At 36.0% G+C, this 20,746-nt stretch overlaps 1 protein-coding gene across 1 annotated transcript; it reads right to left on the reverse strand.

Annotated features, from left to right (window-relative positions):
* Positions 1-588: 588 nt before the first annotated feature.
* Positions 589-20,549, reverse strand: Cdc2rk (cyclin-dependent kinase 10). The gene is made up of 10 exons (XM_071588582.1): positions 16,447-20,549; positions 16,230-16,369; positions 16,069-16,141; positions 14,589-14,763; positions 12,809-13,011; positions 8,528-8,625; positions 6,026-6,089; positions 4,265-4,549; positions 2,532-2,695; positions 589-725 (listed from the first exon to the last, which is right to left on the reverse strand). The coding sequence occupies exons 1-10, from the start codon at positions 16,454-16,456 to the stop codon at positions 690-692; spliced, it is 1,248 nt and encodes a 415-aa protein (XP_071444683.1). The 5' UTR covers positions 16,457-20,549; the 3' UTR covers positions 589-689.
* Between the last annotated feature and the right edge of the window lie 197 nt (positions 20,550-20,746).

Genomic DNA, 20,746 nt, shown 5'->3' on the forward strand with positions numbered 1-20,746 from the left:
GTGGTTGAACTCTAAACCTTTTGTTATTGTTCTGAGCAAGCATAGCTAGAAAAGGTGCAAGTGCTGCATTCACATAAATGGGTACTATTTTAATCGACCAGTCTGATTTTATTTTGAATCTATTTCAGGTAAATATTCAATAATTTGCAGATGTTTTGCCCGAGGCTACTTTTTCGTCAGAAAAGAATATGTTGGAGTGTACAGAAAGCTGGGAAAAGTGATCTTCATGCCAAAGTTGCGGAAACAGACAATGGGTCTTATTTTGTGATGTGGCATCCGGAGAAGAAATTTCCCTACGAATATACGAAGCCACTGCCTGTGTCCCTTAATAAGAACGTAAATCCTGATAGTCACTTAAAAATGGACGAGAAAGACATTTATAATGTCTTCAAACCAAAGTCGCCGGAAGTGATACGTGAAGAGTTAATGAAGATAACTTACACTACAAAACACGCATGGTTCCCACGAGCAAGAGATAAATTTACGAAGAGAATACCTCCGGACCGCCCCTACCTTTGACTTTTACATCACTGTGAAAATGTTAGTCAATAAATTAACCGGTTTATTAGTGAAAAGCCAGTCGAGATGTTTTAGTGATAATTTTTAATGTTCTTCACTATTTGGGCATACAAAGATACAATCACGAAAGTTGACATCCACGGGAAAATATTGTTGAATACGATCTTAAATTACTCCAATCTTCGTTTCTTCACCAGAGACCCCAACTGAAATTAAAAGCAGTGAAATAATTAGAATTTTCATAATCTAAAGCGCCAAATAATTCTTATAATGACTATATTTATATATAAGAATGTGGTAAAAAATTCTTAACGCATGGCGCAACTGGGCTCTAAATTATGACAACTCTAACTCGACGATTTCCCAGGTTTTACTCCTAAGGTGAGCCTGCTGGTGTAACTATTGAAATAATAAGGAGAAAGAAACTTCGAAAAGTACCACACACTCGGCTTCAATGAAGCCGAGTGTGTGGTACTTTTCGAAATTTAACTGAGTAATATTACCAAATTCCTTAACAGGGGACTGCGTTCTCCAATTAAGTTTTTAATGGTCCTTGAAGCGTCATAAGGATGTTAAGAAGGCTTTTCTTTCAGTTCATTTCATTCTTTCCTCCAATAACATAAATACATTTTTGCACAGGTTGCGAATGATGTGGAGGTATTTATGGCATTATTTTTAACCAAAACAATTTATCTTGGGAGAAAATACATTATAATGACCGATTACAACTAATTAACTTGTATCACAGTTGGCACAATTAACACAGTTTAGATTTGCTGATGTTTGGTCTGAGAAAAGAAACTCCAGGAAAGATTAAACTGTGAATTGCATACTTAGAAAAAGTAAAGATCGAATTAGACTTCGCTGTTACTAAAAAATATTTCAACATTTCTAGGCCAATAATATGCAAATAAATTAAGCCTGTTGCGTCATAAATAACCTCGATTGGTTTATTATTTTAATTATAAGTGGTTAATTACAAGAGATTCTTTTAACACAGAAATAAAATATGATAAAACTTTACCGACCACATTGCATTTTACTCAGAAAAACTTCCAATATCACATATTCCTTGAATGGTGTTTCATTCTTCATGCTCAGATACAACAGAAGTTACTGTTTTCCTGTAAAGCCATGACAAAACAATGCTTGCCTTCAAAGGAGTTCTCCCAATTTATTGTTTTATCACATTCACTGTGAAAAAAAATGCTAGGAATGAACTTGCAGCACAATTCAGTAAGGGTGGTGCTTGGTTTCATAACTGCTGTGAGTATTTTAAAACAATCTTCTCACCACTCCTAAAGAAAAGAGAACCTGTTCACAAGGATGTAGTTTCAGAAAAAACCAGTTTACACAGCAGCACCTCATGTTAAAGCTTAAGAAAAATAATTTATTACCAGAATGCTCAATTCTACACCAAAACGTTTTTTTTCATATTTTCAGACTTACCGAGTGAAATTTATTTAACATTTGTAAAACCTGTGACTTCACTTACCTAATACTTCATTAAGTGTCAGGGTGTAGGATATTTGGAAGTAAATCAAAGAGCAAAATACTAAATTTAACAGATTAAACCTTGCCTCTTGAATTTTTTTGAATACTTTCATCTTTCTCAAATCTGTCCAACATGCCTATACTTTTCCTCATCCTACCTCACTTGCCTAACGTTCTCGCTTATCACATTTTTTAACACCCCACCGTCAATTGAAATGCTCTGAATCAACCTACTGGATTAGGTGCATATCAAAGAATGTATAGCTCTTGCAGGTAAGAACTGATTCCTGACAATACATTCAGATTTTATTGTTCCTCTCAACCATGCTTCACTTTTATTCAACTAATTCCACTGAACAGTATTGATAGAGTGGAAGAGTATGATTTGATGCTCATTTGGTAAGACTCTGCTTTCTCAACATCTTTTTCCTTGAGTAACTCACTTTGAAGTGAAAACTGTGGAAGTTTTATGGGACAGACACCTCAATAATGGTAATATTAAAAAGGAAAGCACATACCAGGTCAGAAATGGCAGGAAGGTGAAGCATCTGGTCCGATGGAGCTGATGCGGTAGCAGCTTCTTGCCCTACATTGGAACTTCCAGCTACTGCTCCACTGCTGGTCTTACTCCCTTTCATGTTTCGATGCTGGGGGAAGCTGGGCATTAATTTCGGGTCACAAGCTGCGGATAAACAACCAGTAATCAAGATACTTGTTTAAGACTGAATTCCAAAGGGGCAAAATGATGTAATTAAAAAGAATCGCCACATTCAAAGCAAATAAAAATTTTTAAATGGTTTATGTCATATTGCTCTCTCTGATTGCTGAAAATAATCCATGTCTCATAAACTTAACAGCAACATTAATTTAAGTTTTCCCTTATATCACAATTACTAAAACTTCATCACTCTCCAGGGCAGTTAACTTAAGCAACAATGCTCTATTTGAAAATATGAACTTAGGTAGGCCCTTGACAAATGAACGAAATATTTTCTTAAATAGGCCAAGATCTTTTTGACTGAAGTTTAATGGACGATAACACAGAACCATTTAAATACATCTGTAACAAATATAATGTGGATACCACAGCACAAACAAATATAGTACTGAGATATGGTCACAAACTTCACTGAGCAATAGAGGTAAGGTAAACTGTAAAGAAGGGTAGGGAATTAGGAAGAGGTGAGAATAATGCCATACGAAGACAAAAGAAAGTCCAACGATAGATCCAATTAGAGCACACTCTGAAACTCTTGAACTGAAAGTGCAGCAGCCAATGTATGGTATGGACATTAATCTAATATATATATTTGTGATTGGCCCATTACTTGGTGGATTTCTCCACTGTACCGGCCAAATGAAAACAGTGCAATTCCACAAATTATTTTTAAATTCAACTTTCACAGCCATGATTTCACCACTGTGTGGTATCATCAGGCAAGTCTATTTGGTACTCTGGGGTATATACTTACTGCCATTTCCTATTCCTGCAATTTCCTAATGCAATGCCATAACCTTTTCCTGACAAACTATACTCGTCTGATGATGCTAAACAATGTGAAACCAAGGATTCCTGGGTATCCAGGAGACCAAAAACCCCTCAATAAAGATTATAGGGCAAAATATATTTAATACCTTTAAGAAATACAATAAGAAGTGATCATTCTAATCATAATCAGAACAAAGAATTATGTCACTATCTAACTGATAAAGACGTGAAGAATTCCTTTGTGCACCCTCTAGAGTATTCATACAACTCTCAGATCAACTCCATGCTTAAAAGGCAAGAAAGTATTGCCCATTGAACTAACAATTAAAGCTAGCCATCAGGTTTACTTGAAAGTATATAACATGGATGGAAAATATTTGGCGAAAAACTTAACGTTTTACAATAAAACATTTTTTTAAATTACCATAGCAACACTACATTTTACATTTAATAACAAAAAACAATTATTGAAAAATATAAATTTTTATATACCTTAGTTTCTAGCAAAAATACTGATTTTGTATTTAGATATGCTTTTTACACCTTTTCCAATTCATTTTTTTAACTGCTGACTCTTACAAGTATCTCGTAATGTTGCATTAAGTAGACATGATGAAGGTATACCCTGACAATGAGTAAAGTGAACTACCACCCATTGCAATTAAAAATGTTTTCCAATAAGTCTTTTATCTAATCACACAGTTAAAATGACACTCTTTGGCCATATGAACATGCATTATTCAGATTATTTCATAAACTTACGCAAGGGTGCTTCTTTGAAATATGAACTCTGGAGGCACTCTTCAGCTGTTGCTCGTTTCCTTGGGTCATACATAAAGAGGAAATTGAGAAGTCGAAGACCAGCGGCAGAAAGCCACGGAAACCTCTGCTTTAAGTTATTGTATGGTTGCTGCTTCAGAGTGAAAGACTGAAGAGCTGGGAGAGATGAAAATTCTGGCCAAATGGCATCTGATGGAGTGCCAAGCAAATCAACTATTAACTCCAACTGGTGTAATTCAGACCTGCCAGGTAAAAGGGGCCTGTGACCTGAAAAATTATGTAAATTAAAAAGATTAGTCAAATTAATTAGCTGACATACAACAGGTTTTCATTAAATATATTAGAAAATCGTTGGAAATCAAATGAGCAGCTCAAGTGCCTCGACCATTTGATGGTAAAATCATCATGTGCAACTTCCACACAATATACATGATGCATGTATGAAATGACCACCACTTTATATGCAATTTTACAATATTTCTAATTGCACATTTCTGATTTATGCAAGGTTTGTACAAAAAGAATTGGTGACAATTTTTCTTGACGTGTGCGTGAAGTGCTGAATTCAGACCATTGCTTAAGTGTGTATGATTGCAGATAATATTGGCATTAAAATGACACCTGCACACCATTATCACTGAAAATTTGGTGATGTGAAAGATCTGCACTGAACTCATGCCAAAGGTCTTGATGGACAACCAAGAGAAGAGTCGAGTGTCTGCTTGCAAAGACTTTCTGCAACGCATTGAAGAAGACACAGACTTAATGGACAGTCCTGACTTGGCACCAGCAGACTATTTTCTATTCCTAGAAGTGAAATCCTCCCTCAAATCACACCACCATGGAACCCTAAGTGCCGTCAAAGAAGCTTGCACGTGTATCCTAAAGGACCTTCCATTATCTGCCTACCAGGGAGCCCTATAGTCATCGAAAAGCTGCTGGCAAAAGAGCGCCAACACCCAAAGGATGTACTTTGAAGATCTTTTAAGGCATTATAGTAATAACTGAAATAAATCTATTTTTCCAAAACCTTTCCCGATACTTTTCATACACACCATGTGCATGTATTGATAAAACCAGAAATGCATCAGTTCAGCACAGGGCGAAACCTGTTCCATAATTATATCATGGCAGCTCACAACTCTTTAAATTGCCATTCTCAATTTGTGATTCCTCCCTTCCTGCATGATTTGTATGCTGAATCATAACAGTATACGTGGTCTGTCCAAACAATCTCACATTCTTTTCAAAAATAAATAATAAATTTTAAATCCTGCAGTAAAATAATAAAATGCTACAATTACCTATGTTGGGAAATAACTATGATCTTCTGCCATTCAACTTCATTCCTACAGCCAAGCAAGTCAACCCAGCTGTCAGCTATCAAATGAAAGCTCACAATCTAAAGGGGGAGGGCTCAAATATGCCTTAATTTACACATAGACCACTTGAGTAATGATAAAATTAGGTTTGTTGCACAGTACATAATTAGAAATATGAAACCTAACTCCTGATTTCCCATATATATATATATGCACTAAGAGGTTTAAAAACCATGTTGTGATTCACAAACACAACCCCCCGTTTTGATGAGGTATCTCAACATAAAATCTATATTTCAATTACACACATTTGGCTGGATTCTCTTGAAGTATTAACAGACATGAATCAAAGAATTCATTTTTACAAGCCAATAGGTAAGAAACTAATTGGTCACATATTTATGACTCATTTAAAACATACCAAGAAGTTCACCAAGAATACAGCCAGCTGCCCACATGTCTACAAAAGTAGTCTGTGTACGTGCCTGAAAAAGAAAGCAAACCTTTCACTACACAGAAAAGAAGAATCAGATGTTATGGGTGCATCTTGAGATAATATTACTAAGCCAAGAACAACATAGAGAAGACTTAACTGCAGAAATTTTCATAGGATAGACCAGGGAACATTCATATTGGCCAAACAAAGATGACAGAGAAGAGAGTTGTCACATGTAAAGGACTTATCAATTAATGATTTAATTAAAGGGACAGCATAAAAAACAAATATTTGAATCAAAAGATTTATGGACATTCGATGACTACCATACACACTTAAATTAAATCTTCTCATTTAGTAGCTATGTAAGACACCAAAATTGCAAAACAATTATTTGCTCATATCATATTTGTTAATATAAAAATATAATAGCCTATAGTAACATGTAACATATTCAAAAGTACCCTTTTTATTAAAGTCCATGTGCACCATGGGTATCTAAGGACATTCAACAAACGCATTTCTATTTTATAAAACATTTGACCTGTTATCCCAAATCCTATAATGATTAGCACACTTGCTCAATGCACTCTCTTGATTCAGGGTGTCCAGGAAGTAGATGGTTACTGATTTAGGGTTTTTTTGGATATTAATAATTGTTTTCCAAAGTTTTGTGCTACCTCTTGTGCCTGATGTAATCCAGTGGACACTGCTAAATTTACATGATTAAATATTTCAGCATTATCCCCGTTCATGGGTAGACAATAAACAAAATAGTTTTTAGATTTGATGTCTCACCTGAATAAAAACATTGCCCATACTAGATTATTCCTTGGAAATAAGCTTTAAGGTCTTGCTTGTAGTTCTGGGAGTCATACCGGGGAATGTTTTTACTCTTTTTAAGTATTTAGATGAATGTTAACTGTGCCATGACACATTCTTACCTTTATTTTACGGCTAGCATTCAGGAAATAGAGATGTGTAAACAATTAATAATCAAGGAGAATATAAGTAGGCACCTAATGCCAGTGAAAAAGATCATTCCTATTAGAGTCATATTTATCTACCATGATATTCTCACTCAAAGAAGTAAGCATTTATAATTACTACTGAATTTTAGTAGATGGGTAATTAGGCAGTAGTTCTTCAACATGGTACTTGGTAACCTGATTAAATGTATGGTGCAGCTTCAATGTACACAAGTCCCCCTGCCACACACCTTTTTGGTGACTCACACAGGGTATTGATGTAGATGTAGAATGCATAAATCTTTCTTTATGTTAAAACAGATACATATTTTGAAAGCTGCTAGTTTAAAAAAGAACATTGGATTATTCATTTACCATAATTCAAATAATTCATTTTTCCTTCGACTGCCCACCATCTATTCCCTAGTTAAATGATATTAATTCAACCAGTTGTTCCAGGAAATTTCAAGTATTTCCATTCCCTGTTTTTGAGGATTCAAGGAGGGTTGGCCACTCTGTGTATGTTGTGTCTCAGAAATATGAATGAAGGGCTGGTGTACCTCCATTATATTTTACTTGGGAAGGTTCAATGTACATGTAATAGAATAAACATGTGAAAAATAAGGAAATTAGTTGCTTCTCCTTTGGACAATAATTGTGGTTTTCCATCTTTCACAAAGCAGTGATAGAGCAGTTAAATTAAAGCTGCAGGTATTTTCCTCCACTGAGAATGAATGCTTTGTACTTATCATTGCAGCTTATACCTTATCTCAAATCAATACCTGTTGCACTCTTCAGAGTCATTACCAACCAATTGTTTCTAAGAAAACACTTGGCAAGGCAAGGAATCAATATTTAATGTTTTCCATGTCATAAAAACCCCTTATGCCTTCCAAGTACTGCCACTTTCTGCCCATAACAGCTTGTTCAATTATTACCATTTTTTCTTGTTGGGGCTATCCTTGATATCTACCTTCTGAAATCCATTGAATGCACTTTATATTGTTAGCATTACCCACAAAAGGATGGGGTTAAGGGTAAAAAAGGAAAGAGATGAGAAAGGTGAACACAAATATGTGTATTTCAGCCACAAAGTAGCCCACTTCAGCGTACTGAAGGTGAATTGTCACGACAACACAAGTTGAAGCGAGTGTGAGTGTCTCAATTCAACTTGTGTTGTTGTGACCTTCAGAATGCTAAAGAGGTCTACTTTGTGGCTGAAATACGCATATTCCTATTCACCTTTCTCATCCCTTTCCTTTTCTACCCTTTACCCCATCCTTTGACTTGTGGCATTAGCAAAATACTCTCATTTGTACTTTGTTTTCAAAGGTAAACTGTACGCCTATTGGAGTTTTTCATTTATTCACTACTACTAGCTGTAAGAGCTCAATTCAATCAATAATGTATCTATATCCCATGGGCAACACAAAACTTTTGAAGGTGAAAACATGCACAAGTTAAACTATAATCTGATCCAAAGCTATAAAAAATTATAAATTAAGAACTGAAATCAAACCTGCAGAAGGAGTTCCGGTGCTCGGTACCAAAGTGTGACCACACGTGGAGTCATAGGACGAAGTGGAAGACCAAACCATCTTGCCAAACCAAAGTCGGCTGAAATTCAACATGAAGACTTACATGATACCTCTGAACAAAATGCCATACATAAAATACATGCTTACAATGAATCAAATTTACATTAAAAGTAATAATAATACATTTAGCATTATGCAGATGTACAATTTTAGTGCTTATCAGTGGACAGAATAAACAATATCAGAATTAGACATCAAGATTGTACAGATGAGAATTACATTAAATTAAGTGACATATTTGTTTAAACCTTAACCTTAATGTTTTTGTCAGACTTTTAGAGCAAGAGTTAGAAAACAGTAATTTAATTACTTTGAGTTAATGGTTTTTTAAAGCCTACTCAAGTTCAAGAGGATTGCTGTATCTTTTCCTGGGATGGTGGTGACGCAGAGCATTCTGATTGGTGACGGGACATTGAAGACTACAATAGAGGGAAATATGTTATGCAAGCAAGGAACGGGTTTTAAACACAAAAAGGATAGGTGTTTTGGATGTAATTAAGTAATTTTGCAAAATTGAAGAAGGGTTAATTGTAGTGTTGGATGTAAGGTTGTATTTTCTTAGGATAGGCAAAGAAATTCACCTGTCATTGGTGACTTTTCATTCATCCCAAACCTACCTTAAACAATAGAATACTAATAATCATGTTCGTAATGAATATAGGTCCCAGTTCCAACAAATTAAGGCTTACCTCAACAGTACAAAAATTTATAGATATAGAGGCCACTAAAAGACAGATGCCATGATGATTGAAACTTGCCAGATACTTTCTCGAATGACTGAACCTGAAATGAGCTGGAATTGTATATTTCTGGCATATATATTTTGCTGAATCAATCAATCTTTGTACTCCAAGAAATTACCTCTTATTCCATACCAAAGTTCAGGTCATTATGCAAGCAAATGAAATTAAGAAAACGAAATTGCACTTCAGCCATCTCACAACCTTTAGCCATCTTGTTTAATCGCTGTTTTTCCCTAAGAACCTACCCTCTTCAATGGAAACGCACCAATATCATTCCGATACATAAAACAGGTCCCAAGAATGATGTTTCAAACAATCGCCCAATCTCATTGCTTCCAATCCTGTCCTCCATTTGTGAACGTATTATTCTCAACAGGATTTATTATTTCATCTCTCCCTTTTTATCTTCCCAGCAGCATGGTTTCCTCCCAGGCAGATCGTGCCTGACAAATCTTGCTGTCTTTCAGCACCAAGCCATCATGACAATAGACAAATCAAGTCAACTTGATGCCATCTACCTTGACTTCTTCAAGGCTTTCGATGCCCTCATCAACTCCTTCATAAACTCAGCCAACAGTTGGGCATACATGGTATGCTATGCCTTCTTTCTAGCTTTTTCACTCACAGAACCCAGCATGTGATACTCTCGGATTCTTCTTCCTCTTGGTCTCCTGTGACATCTGGAGTTCCCCAGGGCAGTGTCCTTGGGCCATATCTTTTCAATTTATTCGTTAATGATCTTCCTTCCCGACTTCTTTCATGCCAAGTCCATATCCTTCTCTATGCTGATGATTGCAAGATTTACAAGCAAATTAATAATACTGCCAACTGTATTCACCTTCAACTTGCTTTAAATCAAATTTCCCTATCGTGTGCTACCTGGAAGCTTAACTTAAACCCCGGAAAATGCAACATCATGACTCTTGCTCTGAAAAAAACCCCTGATTTTCAACTACTCAATTAACTCAACGCCCTTAAATACAGTAACAACCAGAAAAGACCTTGGTGTTTTAACAGACCATAAACTAAATTACTCCGACCACATACAGACTGTAAAAAATAAAGCCCTATTAGGCCTTCTTTACTGCTTCACAGAAATTAAAGATCCAATAGGACTCCAATCGTACTTCTCAACAATTGTCCTTCCTAGAGAATCATATTACTCCCCAATTTCGTGCACCTCATCCCCCACTAATCTAAAATCCCTTAATTGCATCTCTCACTTCTTTGCCAAAATAGTCTTACACCAAGTCCCACATTTCTGCAATATGTCCTCAAATGCTGTTATGTCTTCTTTATCCATTTCTAGTCCCCAAAATTGCAGACTTAAAGCTGATTTAAAACTCTTCCACAATACCCTAAACTCGACTATTGATTGCCCTGAACTGCTCTCTCTCTTGAACTTCAGAATACCAACTCGATCCACCCACTCCTTACTCCATCTGCCTATTCCTAGAATATCTCTCACCATGCGCTCACCTTTATTCGGCCTTTCCTGCCGTCTAAATTCACTACTTCACACTGTCGACCCTTTTCATTTATCATGCAACAATTTCACCACCCAAGCATTATCCCACCTTACAACAAATTAAAGTTTTCCCCTCTCCATGTTTGGTTCTTGCTGTTTATTGTTATGCTGTTATTGTATTTGTCCTCTTTCATCTTTGTCATATTTTTCACTGTAAATTGGTGCTACTGCTGTATATGAATAATGTTTTAAAATAAAAGTCATAAAATGCTCAATGCACATCAATCCTTATTGATTACAGAGCAGAATTTCACCAGCATACAATGGCACTGTTCTACATCTACATCAATACCCTGCAAGCCACCAAAAAGGTATGTGGCAGGGGGTGCAGCTCCAGGAGGAAAGGGTAAGGGATGAGGGGGTTAGGGTTTTTCAAATGGATGGGGAAAGAAAAAAAAATATATATATATATAAATATAATCGTATAACCCTGCGCAGTCGCTACCTTGTAGGTTAATACTTATTATGTCGGGCCGGCTCCTGGGGGATTTCGATCACAATAATTCTGGTCTCTTATTGTTCTCGGAAAAATGATCATTTAAATCTGTCTGTCCTGCAGTCAATCTCTCTTTTCTTACATTCGTGATCCCTCCGCCCGTAATACGTTGGGGTTCGTATTATGTTCTTGATGTCATCGGAAAAGGATCCATCTTTAAATGTTTTTAACAAGTTTAATCTACATTGTTAACGCTGCTGTGTAAGGGAATCCCAGCCTAAATTTTCTAGCAAAGTAGTTACGCTACTGCGTTGGTCATAACAATTGACAAATCTAGCCCCCCTCCGCTGAACTCGATCCAATTCCAAAATTAAATTTATGTCTTGAGGATCCCATATACTGGCAGCATACTCTAGGTGGGGCCTGACTAGGGCAAGAAAACATCGTTCCTTCACTTTTTCGTCACATTAACCCAGCACTCTTTTTACAAATCCCAATTTTTTATTAGCGCGACCGCATATTTCCCGTATGTGCTTTCCCCAGGGCAGATCGTGAGTAATTGTTACACCCAAGTATTTAAAGGAATCTACCCTTGCGATTTCTGTTTGATTCACTTTGTAACTAAATGGGGGGATGTAACTCTTTTCCCAAAAATGTATTACTACGCATTTTTTCAAATTTAATTCCAATTGCCATGTATCGCACCAAGTCTGGATTGCATTTAGGTTGTTAGCTAACGTGACTCTGTCATCGCGACTTCGAATGTCCCCATAAATTACCGCATCGTCAGCAAAAAGACAGAGCCTGCTATTAACCACGGCGCTGAGGTCATTTATGTAAATAAGAAACAAGAGGGGGCCTATGACACTTCCCTGTGGTACACCCGACGTGACCTTAACAGTATTGGATGATACACCGTCCAGGACGACTGTTTGAACACAATTTTTTTTAAATTGTCTTATCCAGCATATAACACTCCTGTGTATTCCATAACTTTCCAACTTAGCGAGTAACTTGCAATGAGGGACTATATCAAAAGCTTTTTTAAAATCTAGAAATATTGCATCAACTAGAATATTACTTTCACCGGAATGCATTATATCATGAACAAATATTGCGAGTTGAGTTTCGCAGGATCTACCTTTACGGAACCCGTGTTCGTTATTAATCAATAAATCTTGGCTGTCGAGGTACCTCATTATGGAACTAACAATGATGTGCTCAAAAATCTTACAGGAGATGGAGACTGTTGAAACTATCCATTTGAGAAAGACCCCATAGTATTAAAAAAACCTGAAGGTTTTCCATGACTAAATATAATAGATATTGAACAAGCTAACAAGTATGAACTACAAAATATATGAATGCGTTTTATTTTGTCACTGATAACTGTGTGCATACCTTCCCACTGGGGAGAGAAGCAATATCAGTCAGTGAAAGAGATTTTCTACAGCCAGAATATCTGCTTAATAACAGCAAAGAGAAGATTACTCACCTATTTTTACACATCCTTTGTCTGTCATCAGAAGATTGGACACCTTTAAATCTCTGTGCACCACAAAGTTGCGGTGGAGATAACGAAGTCCCCGTAAAACCTGCAACATTATACACTTTACTTGTGATTCAGAGAACGGTGCCTGCATGTTGTCCAAAAGGGAGGCTAAATCTTGTTCACAATACTCCATGGCCAGAAAAATGCTGAGTGGAAATACACAAGGAAAAAAATTATTATTAATGAATAACTCATTTTATGTTACAAATCACAATTTTCAAGGTTAAATAACGAATATCATAAATTACAGATTCAGGTGTGATGTGGTGGAACTGTTACATAATAACAGAGATGAAAACTATTAGAATTTTCCACTTAATACTCATTATATGCAATAGTTTTAGCCTCTGTAAATAAATATTACATTGACTTTAAAACATGATACACATGAGGACTATAGCCAGCAGTGTCAACACCAAATTCAATTCATGCAATGTTGTTACCATTCACACCCAGCACAACCTCATAACAGTCTGCTTTGATGCAGCAACACCTCTGAAAACTAATTTAAAATTCCGAACAATGGAAAGGAATGATATAGCCACCATGTTCTCCTACTTGGGTGTATGGCAAACAAAATTTCTGATCCATTGTCATATTCAGTATCTTAGGAAAGCATAGGATGGTTCTGGCAGTTCATCGTAATTATTTTACCCATTACATAAACTGGGTAACTATTTTTTCAAAGAAACATTTTAACTATAAAAAAATGAGATTCTGTTCACGAACAACATAATTTACGGAACATCACAGACCATTTAAAGGATTGCAAAATAGATGTAAGAAATATATATACATGGAATCCACAAATATTAGGACTAGAGGGCAGTTATATAAATGTCCATTTATTTTATTGCATTTCTTCAATAGAAACAAAGAAACACGCATGCACTTCCAATAGCAGCAACTGGCATGAAAAATATTCTAGTATTATCCAACACCTTACTGGATGTAAGATAAGGGAACAAGTATAGGGCTGTCTCAAAGAAGCTATCACTTGCAAAACCTGTACTGAATGAATATAGCATTGAAAAGGTAAAATTTTATTTCCCTTTTCATTAGTATTACATTGAATTTGATAACCTTGGGACACCTTGGGAAAGATCACTGAAGAATAGGGAAAAATAAATAGAAAAACTGCGGAGTTCAGTAAAGACTGAAGTAAAGGAACACAGGAATATACAATTATTAGAAAACCTATTTTACAGCAACATTCTTAAAACTTATGGGACACACTGTGCATACTGTCCAAAATCACCTAGAATGACCTGGTGCTCAGAATATCACACAGCTTTAGTATGGAGTCCATAGGCATCACTTAAATTTGAGCCTGGGACCTTTATGGCAGCAGCAGAATACCTAATATGCACTCAAGTGAGCTAATAATACTATAAAATGGAAACAATGGTGCAGGAATTTGGTTACTAGTTTTTTCTCAATTTTAGGTACTAGACTTTTTCCCCAAAATTAAATATATCATAGATTATGGTTTTCCTTAGTTAATGGATCTTGGATTAACTGAGATTTGTACTTGGGGATAATTACTGGTTGATAACTAACAATTAATTATCCAGAAAGAGTTAATTCATTTACATGCATGTTAATCTTATCAACTAATAATGAATTCCTTTGGTAACATATAATTCTGTAAACATTGTTTTGTAGATAAAAAACATTAGGACCAAAATAGACATTTAAGTCAAGACAATAAGATGAGAGTTACCTTTCAAGGCTTCGTCCAACAACCACTTCCCTTAGGTGAACAATGTTTTCATGGCGGCAACTGAGCAGAACTGATATTTCCCGCAGACCAGAAACTGGAAGACCGTCTTTTTCATGCTCCATGCGGACCTTTTTAAGAGCTACCACGCGGTCTGTTTTGGTATCTCTGGCCCTGTCTAGACAATTAAATTAAATCATTATGTACGCCCTTTAGGGCAGTTGATTGGCTGGAGCTTGAGTTATCTCCCAGTGCACAAATTATAAAAAATTGTTCATAAATATCATCAAAAATTGATACAATAAATAAGATTCATTAATAAATAGAACCAGTACTTCATAGAAAGCTTGAATACTGGTTAATCCTCCTCTTGATAAACTGAATGGAGTTAATGAGACATTAAAACCCAGTTGTCAACCCGAAAATCGGGTTGATATGTGACGCATTCCAATATCGCCTGTAGCAAAATTTGCCCAAATCGACAATACTTAAAAAATACTTAAGTATATATTTACAAAATACTTGAATTGGTAGGATGTGTGTCGGAACGGCAGTCCGGGGAATTTGAAAACAAAATGTTACTCAAAGACCTTCATTTGTAGATTACCACACGATCTTTGGTATGCATATACATTAACTCCAAACGAATACCCATGATTTGTTGCAAACATTTTAATGCTTATTTCTTGGAAATTAATTCCCAAAATGTTGAGTAGGGACTGCAAATTCAAATTTTACTAATGTAACATTTTGGTACATCAAATGAAAATGTCTAAAATAGTGAAGAAACTGGGTGTGTTCTCATTAATATACAGTGTGATTAAGCAGTGTTATAATTGAGTTTTCGTGAATAGGCTAACACAAAAAGTATATTTTGTTCAAAATTTACCCCGTGACACAAAAAATGGCTAAATGCTATTCAAATTTATTATGTTCTCAATTGGTATTTAAAAAAAAACAGTAAGCACATTCATCAATCCGAAAGTTGGTTTGTACGGTGATGGATGATTTCATCCAATGCTATGCTTAACGGGTTATGATATTCATACATAGAGGCCACGGCCGGCAATGGTTTCCCATGAACGTACGGTGCCCAAAGAACCACAGCTTGGGTGGAGCTGAGGGTCCCCGGGAATTGAACCTGGGCCCTCCCAGGGTCAGTAATACGCTCCACCCGTGGGCTACCGGGTCCCCAATTGATATTAATTGAACGAAAAAATCAGGAAGGCAGAAAATGTTTATTGAACTGGAACACTTAAAACAGAATGACTTTAATACCATTTAAAACATTGCCTACATAAACACAACATGTGAAAATGATCATGGCATGATAAAATCCGATTAGAGTAGTAATGATAATTAAAAAATGTGTCATAATCCCTTTTTAATTAACCATGATTATTTCACCTCGAAATTTCTTATACTTTCACAGCTCTTTTCAATGCATGTGAATAATCAAAAATACAATTGAACTCATACTTACAGACGATTCCATACGTTCCCTCGCCAATTCTATTTAACTTCTCGAACTCGGAGACAAACCGGCATTTCCCCAGCTGCAATGTTAAGTTATTTAAGTTATTACATACAATAGCCAATACTAAGAAAAGGCGAGTAACTTTATGAAACTGTAATTTGAGTTACCATATCTTGTTCCGGTATTTCCATGGGTTTACCGGTAAGAAATGAAACTAAAACCCCTCTACGGGTTACGGGAGCAGATGGATCAGGGCCAGTTTCGCCTTGGACACTTTCTTCCTGGTCCCCCTCGACTGATCTTTTCCCTGATAAAAGAAATACATGTTAGAGTAGAAGAAAAATTAAGGAAATAACTTTTAAGAGATGATTTACGATACTCTACCTTTCGTCATTTCGAATCGAGTTATTCTTAACTCCAGTGAGGTTATTTCCAAATACACCACGTGTTTATTGCATAAACTAATCACAACTACAACGTTTTCAACATACAATGTTGATACACAACTCTGTTTACACTTCACATTGCTTCACCACGGTACCGCGAATCGAAATAAGTCGACCTCCATACATCGATTTCCATGAAATATATCGAATGAGGTCGAAACTGGTCGATATTCACCCAGACATTGGCGTCGAATTTGACAGGTTATGTATACAATGAATATAGAATACGTGCACTTCTTTTTATTAATCCATCACATTATATGGGGATGTCTTCTCTCCCGGGTGTAATTTTTCAGGAAAAGTTATTTTCAAGAAGAGATACACTTATGACTCCTTTACAACTATCATGAAATAAGAAACACCACGCAAATAATTTGAAAATTAAATTTAAAAAATATGAATTAAATATACAGCTATTATAATATTTATCATTCGAAATACCTGTAATGACAAGATATATAGACACAAGTTCAACTAAAATCGTGAAAATAAAACACGGTCAAATATCCTAAGCCAAGGTAAAGAGCCATGAGCAATAAATTATTGGTATAACACACAACCAAAAATGGATAACCTCAAATCGCAGCCACTATTTTACAATTGGATCAAGTTTTCTGGTTTTTGCAGCACTGAACAAACTTACAATACAAAAGCCTGTATTCTTCCCATAAATCCTTTTCTTTCAGAGATCTTTTTCTGCCCATTTCCCAAACTCACAGTCCCACTCATCTTCACAATACACTTAAGCTGCTTGGTAAGTCATGTAATCAGTTGCTCCTCAGGCAATATACCTACCGCAAATTAGTTTCTATAATATAATTCTTTACAGCCAAAAAGGTATTCACTCTCCTTCTTGTATCTCATTTATTTTAGTTTTCTGTTGGTCAGGCATGAGGCATAGAACATAGGCATAAAGATACACAAAAAAATTACTTTTCAATCAAGCTTTTCCCTTAAAAATGCTGAAATACAAGTATTTTAAGCTATGTCAAATGGGAATGGATGGCAATGCCTTAACCCGGATAAGGTCTTACTCAACAAACTGAATAAAAAGAAAAATTACAAATGTTAATTCCACTAGCACTATAATTACTACCCAGATTTCAATACATGGTATCATTTTCACACACTGTGTATTGAAACATGGGTCAATGTATATTAACATGGGTCAATAGATTAAAACATCGAGAGGAATTAATGCAGTTTCATTTTTTCTTTCATTCTAGTTCCACAAAATATTTGGGACTTATACTAAATAATACTCTGGATTGAAATTCTTACAGTGGATTTATACAATAAAATGGCAATAGGAACTTTCATGATCCATTTACTTGTTCCAACTATTATAAATTAAGACTTATTTTTGACCAGTTGCTATGTACTACGTGATTTTCAAGCAAAGCTTTCAAATTACAGAGTTCAATATACATACTAAACATAACAGCTGGGGAAACCGTGGTATCCCCACATGCTGGAAGTGGTCGTAGGAAAGAGGCAAGTGCAAAAACCAGTGCTGCGATGGATGGCGTGACGTGGGAAGATGGAGGGGGGATGGGTGTGTTAAATGAGTAAGGATGGACATTTGATAGATGAATTAATTGAATTTTACTGTAAAAAATGGGGAGTGAGACTGAAATAAATTGTCATTTAATAATTGGTTGTTTTGGATCCTGTGTTGAATGATTTCTAATTGTTTTAAATCACCTAGTTTCTGCCTTTCTTCTTGATTTGCAGTTTGTTTGCAAACGATCATCTGACATCAGGTGATGATGATGACGCTGAGCGTCGAAACCTAGGTCATGATTAAATTTTATGTGGAAAAACCAAGTGTTTCTTTTGCAAATATGTATCGTTTCCACAAAGTGACGCCTGAAGTTATCTCCTTGATTGGCAGTATTTTGGGGTTGAAGTCACATTGGTTATTGGTTCCAATATTTTTTTCACAACCATGGAAATTTCATCTCCATCCTGCAGACACCTTCGGTGCTCATTTGCTCTGGTTTAGAATTCTCTGCCTGTTTGCCCAGATATGTAGCGGGGCAGGAGTCACTCGTCAGTTCATAGACTCCACTTTCTCACATTCTGTCTACCTTCTATTTGGGATTGCTCAATAGTTTGGAGAGATTTAAAGGGAAGTAAAAGGAAACTTTGTACTTATCTTAGGGGAATCTATTGGCTATTTTATTTGACAGATGGCTGACTTAGGGGATTCTGTACCAACACTGCGAGGTTTGGGAAGAGGAACATGTTTCCAGGGTTAAAGAAGTTATGCTCTGTAGAGCTTTGATTTTTCTCTTCTTACGTGATAGGTTTATACTGAAACTGTTGTTAAAGGTATGTTGAGGAGTCTGTGTAGTATTAAGTGGAAGCTGGCAGTTTCTGGGTAATGGGGTGTAGAAAGTCATGTGGTATAATTTGGTCTGTATACGTGAGCTTCCTGTTAATTGAGGACTCCTCTTGCAATTGGGCAGTTTGCCTGAAGTTTACACAAATGTAGCAATAATAAACTCTTATCATGTGACTCTTGCACATGATAAGAGTATGATATTTTAGTTTTTCTTTGCTAGCTCCTTTTTTTACTCAGCAATATTTCTTTTGAAAATTTAGCTGAATACTCCTCTCGAGTAATGCTTATGCACTCACTGCTTTTTCTTTTTTTCTCCTCTTTATATAAGTTTGCTTTCACATTCAATGGTAGCGTGGTGATAATAAGTTTTCATACTTATCTATTCATGGACCAATGAGGAAAGAATGGATGAAAACCGTGCCCTTCAAGTACCTCCTTTGATGAGCTTCCTGTTGATATTCAGGATTGGGTCAATGATATCCTACATGGGCATAATGCCAGCTTTCACTGTACACAGCTTTCCTTCAGTAGTGTGATGTAGACAAAAATACATAGAAACTTCCGCCGATGTCCTTAATGCCTCCTTCGCCCATTGTTCCATAAATGCACATGGTTTACCGGGGATAATAGAATAGACAAAGTCCTAACACCTAAATTGCTCTTCTCCAGTCTTTCCTTGCTCACCTATGATGTGATTGAATCCTGAAAAAATTCCAGCATTCTTTATCTACAAGCAGTTATTGCACTCCTTAATCTGTACCTGACTGCAGTTGCTGTCAACAGTATTGTCATGTATGTCTCATGGTCCAACCAAACAAGGTACTAACTTACTACCACTCTGGTGACTGTTTGATATCCAATACAAGTGAGTTCACATCAGAATGTGTCCCATTGATGGGAGTACTTTTCATGGGCACAATAGTAAACGTAAACAACATTGCAGACTCGGGTGGAGAGGAAACCAGGCTTCTCTAATTTCCTCTTCCAGATTGATGTTTCATGCTCACGTCTCTCTTCAAATTAATAATTTTCTCGTGTTATCTGAGATGAACAAGGCATTCTGCATAGTAGGTAACAGAGTGTCAACCAGCTTAAACTTGTAAACAGAATATGCTCATTCCCATTTATCATAAAATATAATGTCCATGGCAAACACATACTTCATATGTTAGAGGCATTTTTGAAATGACTAACTGGAAAATACAGCAAAGAAAAAGAGAGGGAAACCTGCTACTTCTTAGTGGTTACTCCCCAGATCCAATATTTTGCAAGAATTTGAGAAATAACTAAGGAAAAATACATAAAAGAATTGAATGGAATACAAAGAAAATCATATTGTATTGCAAAAAAAGTGTCAAATAATTAATATAGAACCTGATATTATGTAAATTATTAAAATCAATCTCATTGATGCCTTTGATTAATAGCTAAAAAGCCTTATACCTTTAGTGTGTGGAGAATTTTGTAATTTAAAAGTGAATGCACAGTGATCCAATTAGAGTACCTTCCTTGCTTAAAATTTTGATGTCTCATAGAAACCTGAAAGAAAGAGTTGGAAGCCCTATCAGAAAGTAGATGGGCACTCCTGAATTGTTCATTCTATAAATTAATATGCATTCCTATTAGAGACCCATGAATAATCAAAACACTGACTCAAAAACTTTTATTCACTTGTTGCAAAGAAACACTTGGTTTTTCCACATAAAATAATTATTCACGACCTAGGTTTCGACGCTCAGCGTCATCTTCAGGATGATCCTGAAGATGACGCCGAGCGTCGAAACCTAGGTCGTGAATAAATATTTTATGTGGAAAAACCAAGTGTTTCTTTGCAATATGTATCGTTTCCACAAAGTGACGCCTGAAGTTATCTCTTTTATTCACTTCACAT

This window comes from Hetaerina americana, unplaced genomic scaffold, assembly GCF_022747635.1.
Source record: "Hetaerina americana unplaced genomic scaffold, ioHetAmer1.1.p SCAF_3, whole genome shotgun sequence".
Classification (NCBI taxonomy): domain Eukaryota; kingdom Metazoa; phylum Arthropoda; class Insecta; order Odonata; family Calopterygidae; genus Hetaerina; species Hetaerina americana.

Bases quoted from the DNA above. Each gene is read 5' to 3' on its own strand.
- Cdc2rk (XM_071588582.1), bottom strand. The intron at 16,142-16,229 runs GTAACTCAAATT...TTAACATTGCAG, and splicing joins AAATACCGGAACAAGATATG to CTGGGGAAATGCCGGTTTGT. The intron at 14,764-16,068 runs GTAAGTATGAGT...TTAATTGTCTAG, and splicing joins GGGAACGTATGGAATCGTCT to ACAGGGCCAGAGATACCAAA.